Source organism: Pogona vitticeps, chromosome 10 (genome assembly GCF_051106095.1).
Source record: "Pogona vitticeps strain Pit_001003342236 chromosome 10, PviZW2.1, whole genome shotgun sequence".
Lineage (NCBI taxonomy): Eukaryota > Metazoa > Chordata > Lepidosauria > Squamata > Agamidae > Pogona > Pogona vitticeps.
This window is the reverse complement of record NC_135792.1, coordinates 117,556-126,402: the sequence shown is the minus strand read 5'-3', so window position 1 is coordinate 126,402 and position 8,847 is coordinate 117,556. Positions and strand designations below refer to the sequence as shown.

The 8,847-nt window shown below is 56.4% G+C and overlaps 1 protein-coding gene across 3 annotated transcripts in view; it reads right to left on the bottom strand.

Moving 5' to 3' along the window:
* JPH3 (junctophilin 3) overlaps positions 1 to 8,132 on the bottom strand; it is a 43,940-nt gene extending 35,808 nt beyond the window's left edge. The window contains exon 1 of one of the 3 annotated variants that reach the window (XM_078380419.1): positions 7,290 to 8,132. In XM_078380419.1, the coding sequence (XP_078236545.1) occupies positions 7,290 to 7,671 (382 nt within the window). In that variant the 5' untranslated portion in view covers positions 7,672 to 8,132. The remainder of the gene's footprint in view (positions 1 to 7,289) is intronic. The other 2 variants (XM_072980926.2, XM_072980925.2) reach the window with 2 other exon arrangements.
* Positions 8,133 to 8,847: the final 715 nt, after the last annotated feature.

Sequence of the window (8,847 nt, the reverse complement as noted above, 5' to 3'; positions counted from 1 at the left end):
TAGCAACCTTTCAGGAGAGGGCCTCTGCATCCGAGGGGCGCAGGGTCCCACCCTTAGAGAGGCCTCTTTAAGAGCCATGCCACATCCCTAAGCAGCCACCCTGGGGCAGGCACCTTGGGGGAGTCCTCCAAACCCTCGCTAAAGACCTCCTGTGCTTCCCACCCACCCTCTGACCTCTGGCAAAGCCATCTAAGTTCTTTTTCCAAACTGCAGATCATAGCTGGGTTCTGGGAGCGAAGGCAGTGAGGTCCACAAACAGGGCTGTGGGGATGTAGATCCATAGTTGCCATGAGCTGAATCTCAGCCACAGCCAACAGCATCAACCTGTGCTGGCTTCATTCCCTTGTCACTAACGGCTCCATTGCTTCCCTCAGACAAAACCCTGGACATTGTAGTCGGAGTCAAGCCACGGGTGCATCTAGGGATGAGCTTCCTGCCTGCTTCCAGATGTTTGGGGCTGCTGCAGCTGCTGCAGCTGCTCAGCACTCATAGGCTGTGTGGCCCAACACTTCTGGAGGGCACCAGGCTGACACACCCACCCCCGAATCCTGTGATGGGCCCCAGCCCCTCGGGGCCCTCTGCCAAGACCACCCCCTTGCCTACGGTCTGGCCCTGTAAGTGGGGAACTGAACATGGGAGCCTGAAGCTGACGCGAGATGAGATGACGTGCCACAGCCACACAATGCCGGCTCAAAAAGACTCACACTAGCTGGCAATCACATTCCATTTAAAGTGCTGATGATGACAGTTCAGAAACAGACTCAGGCCCTCCTGCATGCCAAGGGGGTGTGTGGCCACCAAACTGTGACTCTTCCGAGTTCTCCATGAGGCAGCCTCGGTCCTGAACGACTGACTGAGCATCCTAGCTGTGTTGTGGCTCCCAGCTCACGCAGCCAAGGCCACCTGGGGCTCTGCACTGGGCCTCATGCCCTCCAAGCCCATCTGAGCAGAATGTGCCTTTTGGCCTTTGCCGCAGACTTAGAATTCTCAAGTCCCAGAGGCAGAGGGGGAAGAGATCTCTAAAAGGGCCATCAAGTCCTCCAGCTCTTGAATGAAGCAGGAAAGCCCCAGCCCAGGCCTCCCTGGCAGGTGGGCACCTGGCGCCTGTTGTAGAAATGAATGAGGGTCCTCCATCACCATTCCAGCTGTTCTTCGGCTCTCACAGCTGTTACCTTCAGGAAGCCCTTGGGCAGAATTTCCTTCCTTGTAATTTGAACCCACTGCTTTGGGGCCTAACCTCTGGAGGTGCTCAAAATGAGCTTGTTTCATCTTCCATAGGAGAGTCCTCTACATGTTCCAATAGGCCCAGTCTGTTCCTGTTAGAGTCTCCTCTTCTCTGGGCTAAACAGGCCCCCTAAACAGACCCTCAGCCATTCTTCATGGAGTCTGGCCTCCTTATGGAGACATCTCTCATGCCATCCCTTCGTCCACCCTCCTCTGGACATATCACAGCTCCCCAAAATGATTTTTAAATGGTGATGCCCAGATTGGACACTAGACTCCAGGTGAGGCCAGACCAGATCTCAGAGCAGAGCAGAGTCACAGCTTTCCTTGATCTGGGCCCTGCACTACTGTACTATAGCCTAAGAGTTGCATCAACCCCCCCCCCCCTTATGCTGGATAAAATGCAATGCCTTGGCTACTGGTGAACTCTCTTTGCTTCGGTGCCTTTACACGGAGGTTAGCGTTGACCTGGCATGCTCCAAGCAGTGCCCCCTCAGCACCAATCCAGCCCAGATGGCCACAAGGGGCCCTTGGCAGCAAAGAGGCCAGTGAGAGTTTGACTCCCCAGTCTCTACGCCCTCCTGTAACTTTGTTAGACTGATATTCTTTGGCGTCTCTCCCTCTCACTTCTGGCTCCCCGAAGAGCCGATGTGAGGTTGCCCCTCTTCCCTGGGCTTTCCAAGGCACATGTCTGTCTAGACAGAATTAAGGCTGAGGCTTTTCTATGTTGGACATTCAGTTTCTGAATAAAAATGAATTGTTCTTTTTTTCAATTTTTCTACCTGCTTCCTTGGGGTACTAGGAGCCTCTGTATCTGCACAGCACTTACTTTGCTCCTGAGAAGCCTTAATAGTTTGTTTGGGGGGGGGGTTGTTTTGATTTTTGTTTTGTTTTGTTTTTTGCTCTCTTTTTGCTTTTGCTTTTTTCACCTTGCAAATATTCACAATGATTAGATGCCCACCTGTGTCAGGGATGCTTAGCTGTGGGTTTCCTGCTTTGATAGTGGAGTTGGACTTGATGGTCCTTCACATCCCTTCCAACTTTACAGTTCTTGTTTAGGAGAAAGGTAGGGTAATAATATTTTAAATAAAATAAAATAAATCTATAATTCTATCATCATGCTCTGGGTTCAGTTTTTAGCTGCTGGCTTGCTGTGACTCTCAGGCCTTTCCATACAGGCTAGTGCCAAGCCTGAGGCCACTTCGCACTTGTGCATCTCATTTTTCCTGCTGAAGAGCAACAGCATTCATTCTTCTTACATACACACTAGCATACATTGATTCAGGTCTGGAACCAGTTCTCTCCACTGGGCTGAATTAAAATGAAACCTAAGCCTTGAAACGGGGGGGGGGGGAGTCTGTCTCATAATGCAAGTGGATGTCAGTACACACCATCTAAATATTTCTGTGCACCTCATTTGCTACTGATCTGGGAAGGGAATGCACACTTTTTCCTGTGGGCAATCAACGTGTGTGAGGATCCTGGCTGGAAACCTCTTAACACAGGGACAAGGTTATCAACAACCTCTCCATCTTTCCTGGCTGAGCAGTGATCTGGAATAAGTTGTATTATGGGAATATGAACTAGGGGAATAGATAGTTTCCCAAAAGCAGAGGGACAGAATACCATGGAAAGACCCTGGACTTCCATCCCATGTCAGGCAGAAGGCACACAGTGTGAGGCTAAGACTCCCATGCACAAACACACACATTTTATTTGACATGTTCAGGCACCCTTGCTTTGATGCGGGGACCCCAAAGAGCCCACCAGTGCTGCTGAGGCTGTCTCCCAACATCTTCTCCGAGACAGCCATCCTCTCTCTTTGCTCATGGCTGGTCCCAACTTGGTGGCTACTCCCAGGTGGGAGAGAGCTTTCTCACATCAGTACAAGAGACAGAGCTCTCCTACGAGGACGTATCCTCTGCCCCCCAAAAATCCAAAATGGGAGAAATCTGTTTCATTGCTGGCCTGAATTGGGGTGGCTATGAGACAGAGGGGAAGCCAGATACAGGCAGTTGGCTGCAGGGGTTGTAAACTCTAGAGCCCAGACAGGAGGCACACACCTCCCTTAAGTGGTGCCATTGCTCCTCAAGTAAAACCTGAGAATGTCCTGAAGGAAGGCCCTGGTTGCCTGGTGTGGCCAGCCTGTTTCTTGACTTGCTGCTGCAGGGAAAAGCCTGGGACCTCCAGAGACTGGGGGGGGGGGAGGAAGACAGGAGTCAGCACACCTGTCGAACAGGTGTTCCGTGCATCTTCCCTGCCCCCACAACGGTCACTAGGTAGGGCTTCTGTAAGCTGCCACCCATCAAATACTTCACCCTCACCATTTAACCATTTCAGGACAGAAGGAGAGAGAGAGAGAGAGAGTAGAATCAAAGGAAGTTTTCTCGGAGCCGAGGGTGCAGGGTTCGGGTGGCGGCTGAGGCCCTTGGGCCAAATGTGGACCTCCTAGAAGTCAAAACCAGACCCCTGGAATTCTGCAGCTGGCCATGCCTTCTTCCTGAAGGCTACAACTCAATGGTTTCTCCCATTTTCTATTTCTTCTGAAAGGCTCCTTCTCCTCCTGAGACTCTGCTCCTGACAGGAAGAGCCCTGGGCTCAGATAGGCACGTGCTCTTGGGTCCTGTCCTTTGGCCTCTGGACAGCTGGAGTTTTGGGAGAGAGGGCCGGGGCCGAAATGGTACAGGCTGGAAAAGGTCCCCCCACCCTCAGGCCAGCCAGCTGTTGCAGGGCTGCACAAGCAGCACTGCTGAAGCCGCTTCTGGAGCAGCTGCGCGGGTGCTCTCCGAGGTCCTGAAATACGACAGCTCTTCAAATGAGGTGAAAGATCAAGAAATGATGTGTGCTTCTTTTGAGACAGGATTGAAAGAAATTAGAGTCTTGAGGACTGGCTAAGCTAATTTAAGTCACCAACGTCAGCCTGACATAGGCGCTTCTGTATTGCTTCGTTATTTCCAGAACTGTTCTGCCTTTTCCGTATTGTTCAGTTAGCTCTGCTTGAATTTCCAAATATAAAGCAGCTAAAATAGAGATCGCAGCCGCACATGAAATGCTTGAAGGCTTTTCTTTAGACCACTATAATTTTCAGACTTAGAAATGAGTGCTTGCTTTTCTCCTTCACCTCTTCTATCACTCTAAAATCCATTGCTTTGGCTGCTAGAAAGGTCTGGACTCAAGAAACCAAAAATCTTCCTCCTTCTTTGCAATGCAAAGAAACAAATTATATGGCTGGCCTTTTAACACCATGGGGCTGGAAGGGGCCATTTCTTCGTGCTCAGCTTTATTTATTTATTGCATTTGACCCCCTCCCCCTTCTGTCAAAAAGAGGACTGCAAGCCCCTACTGCACATAGGTGATACACCTGCATGGCTGGGAGCTAATATAAACAGTATTCTTGCCCTGGGAATAGGCAGTATTTTTGTGTGATTGAGGCATCTGTTTATGACTGGAACATGAATTAAATAGGGAGTGTGAGCATCTGTGAGTGGGTACATGCACCCGGGGTAAGCATCATGTCTATGGCAGCACTGGAGTGTGAGTGCATGTGTGAACCTGTGCATGCTCCTAAATACAGGATGGGTCCCTGGGTTCAAGTTGCAAGAGCCAGCATATGTCAAGGGTGGAAAAGGAGGGCAGGAAAGGACACCTGCTCTGTGGTTTTGGACCAGAAGGGTGACTGTGGGAGGAAGTCAAGAGACATGGGTGCCTACGTTGGCTGAGGTGAGCAATGGGTGGAAACAGATTTTTCGGGCCCCTTGTCTTGCAGACAAGCTGAATCGTACAGCCCATCAACGTTTTAATCATAAAAGGCGTCATCTGCAAAAAAAACATTTGAGTTTAGACACCTCTCTTTCAGAAGAAACTGGAGATGGAACTGGTGGGGGGGGTCAAACCTTTGACAAACACTGACTTCTCTTTTTCTACACACACTGTGACAGTTAACCTGCCTGTGACTTATGTATCATTTTAAAATAAAAACAAAAACAAAATAGGTGGCAAATTATTTTGATGTCCCAAGAAGTCCTGCTGTGAAGAGACCAGGGGGATGAGAGAGGGCAGGTCTTAATTCCCATAGGATGATCACCAGAGGTTACTCATTCCTGGTGACCCATCAGGGCCACCTGCACGTCCAGTCTCTGTTACTGTGGGAATGTGGGGGAACCATTGATTCTGGTCATCAGGAAACATGGAGATGGTTTCCTTGGAGCTACTCTGGGAACTCCAGCTGCATGGAATAAAGACACATCCTGTGTTATCCTCCAAGAGTCCAGCTAAAGTTCACTGGATGTTCTTTAAATTCTTCAGGTGAACCATAAGCAAAAGTGCTGATGAGACAATACAGGTGGAACATGGTTTGGCTGAGTGGCACAACCAGAACTTGTGTGCTTACACACACACACACACACACACACACACACACACACACACACACACACACACACACACACACACACACACACACACACACACACACACACACACACACACACAGAGCAAATATTTTCTTCACAACCTCCTGGCACGTTTTTACTACCTGGACAGCCCTTTCTTCTCAAATGGCTTTCACTGTCACCTTGCTATCCCCCTCACATACATCTTTCCTAATGTTGGGGGCAGAAATCCTTTTATCAAGCCAGCAAATTTATATTCCTAGTGTCTATCTTCTCACATTAATTTTCAGTGTTGTGGAAATTTCATCCACATTTCTTTAGAAACCACAATTGCTACCACACAGCCCTACCCCCTGGTATCTGGGGATACCTGGGGAGGTGGAATGTCCTCTCCAGGATTCCTCCTTGGGGGAGCAATTTTAGGAGCCTGCAGGAACTTGGCGGCAGAATCTAACTACATCTCCTTAAACAGGGATAGAGGCGAACATGTAGAATATGTCCCAGCCATGCTCTGCCTGTTATTTTTTTTCTTTCTTCCAAAAACGATGTGCTCACCATGTGCCCAAGCAACAACCCTTTCAAAGGACTTTCATCAACACAGCACAGGCTGTATCGGTCCAGCTGGGTGAGGCTGATTCCCATCCACTCCCAGCACTACACTCTGCCCCACAGGGCTGCTGTGTTTTTGGGGTTTGCTCCTAGGGCTTGCTTTTCCCTTCTTTCTCCCTCTCCCAGGGGAAGGCCCGGGGCCTCGCCTTTTCCCCTGCTAGCACGTTTGAGGCAAGGTGGGGGTGGGGGACGAGAGAGGAGAAGATGCTGGTGCTGGACGCAAGCATTTCTGCCCGAGACCCCCTTCCTTCCATCCTCAGGGCTTCCGTAGGTAGGCCAAGAGCAACCTCCGAGGGAAGGCCTAGCTGAGCGAGACGGAGGGATTCGGCCCTTAGAAGGGGGGCGGAGGAGAAAGGCAGCCGGGTTGGCCTTCCTCCCGACTCTCCCCCCATCAGCCCAGCCCGTTCAAACCGCGGGGATCCCGCGCAACATCCCCTTCTCTCCCGCACACTCCCTCCCCAGCTTGATGACTCCTGACGCTGCCCCCCCCGGCGCGCGCGCGCCACCAACACCTGCGGGCATCTACCGGTGCCTTCCTCCTCGGGCTGCCAAAGGAGCCTCCACGGAGGGCGAGCCTCAGCCCGGTCCACCGAGGTGTCTCTAACCCAGCTCCGGGCTTGGGAGGGATTGGAAGGAACGAGCCCCCGGCGAGGAAGGCGACGCGTCCAGGCTAAAGCTCCGCGCCCCGCCCTGGGCCTGGCAGGCGTCGTCTTCCCCCCCCACCCCGCCACACGAGGGGCTGCTAGCAAGAGGGCCGAAGAGCGGGCCGCGCGGGGCCTCCGGGGGCCCCCGACCCCGCTCTCCCGGGTTGGGCCAGCCTTATGACAAACGGCAGCCCCAGCCCCAGCCCCGGGGCCTCTCCTCTGGGCCTTGCGCCGATACCCCAGCGCCGCTTCCAAGCGCGCCCTCTCCGCCCGCCTGGACACTGCAGGCCCTCCTTGGGCCGAGAGGGGCGGCCGCTGGGCACCCCACCCCACCCCACCCCCGGGAAGGGCAGCCGCCCGAGCAGAGCCGCTCCCTGGACGACCTCGGTGTCCGGGGGGGGGGGGTCCCGGCCGGGCTTACCTCCGTCGGCGTAGGTCTCGGTGCCGTAGCCATCCTGCAGGCCGTTGCTCCAGGTGCCCTCGTACTTGGCCCCGTGGCCGGTGCACTGGCGCACCCCGTAGCGTCCCTTAAAGCCGTGCGCCCACTCGCCCCGGTAGACCCACTTGCCTTTGCTCTCCACGCCGATGCCGTGGCGCTTGCCCTGCGCCCAGGTGCCCTGGTAGGTGTTCCCGCTGGGCCAGGTGTAGACGCCCAGCACCTCGAAGCCGTGGCTCCACGAGCCCGCGTACTCGCCCTGGCCCTTGGGGCCGGTGCAGATGCCGTGCCCGTGCGCCTTGCCGTCCTCCCAGCCGCCGCAGTAAGAGCCGCCATCGTCAAAGTTGAACCTGCCCCCACTGGACATGCATGTAACGCGGGCGGGCAACGCGCTTCCGACGGGGGGCTGCAGAAGGGAGCGTCGGAGCCGAGGGAGAGAGGCAGGCAGGACCCCTTAAAGGCTGCACCAAAGGCGGAGCGCGGCGACGGTGGAAGGCCGGGCCCGCGGCTCCCGCATCCTTGGGGGAGCGCCGGGAGGAGGAAGAGGAAGGCGATCAGAGGCAGGCGCAGGATCCGTCCTCCGCTCTTCCGGGCCAGGAGACGGGCTGGGGTCGCGGCGGAAGGAGCGGCGAGCTAGGCGGCACCGGGGGCCTAAGGGCTGCCCTCCAGAGGACCATCGGAGGCAGGCGGCGGCGGCGGCGGCGGAGGGGGAGGCGGCGGAGGGGGAGGCGAGCCGGACCCCCTGGCGGCAGGCAGGCAGGCAGGCAGGCAGGCAGGGCTCCTAGACGGCCCCGGACGCCCTCCGCCCGCGGCCGCAGCCCTTGAGGTGGCGAGGGGGCCCGGTCCGGCCCGGCCCCAGCGCCCGCATTTTCCGGACGGCTCGCGGCGGCGGCGGCGGAGGAGGAGGCCGGGGGGGGGGCGCGCTGGCGAGGCTCCGGCAGGCGCAGCGGCAATGCGGTGGCTCCTCCGGCGGCGGCGGCGGCGGCGGCGGCTGCCTCCGCTCCGGCTCCTTGGCGCTCGCACACGCACACGCAGCCCGCTCGCCCGCCCAGCCGAAGCCTCGGTCTCCGCGCGGCCGCTGCGCCTCTGAAGCGGGCTAGGAGGGAGGCAGGGAGGGGTCGCGGCGTGTGCGCTTCCGAGGCGCTCTCCTGCTTCAGGCGCGCCGGCGAGGAGGCGGGGGCAGCCCTCCTCCGTCCTCTGCCTTCCTACTCCTCTTCCTCTTCCTCCTCCTCGCCCCCCCCCTCCAGCACCGGCTCCCAGTCTTGCTTCTGAGGGGAATTCTTGGATGGCGTTGCGCAGGACTTGCGCCGGGCGCCCTCCCCCCCAGTCCGCCGCCTCGCCTGCGCCGCTTTGGAGACGGGCGGGAGGCGGGAACGCTCCCGGGCCGGCCGGGGGCGCGAGGCCGGGAGGGACAGGATGGTCTCCCCGAAGACGAGGGAGGAGGGAAGGAAGGCTCCTCGCCGCCGCCCTCCTCTCGGCCAGGCCCCTCCCTTCGCACGCGGCGTCGGTTTCGGGGCAGGGGAGCTCGGCCGGAGGGGGGGGG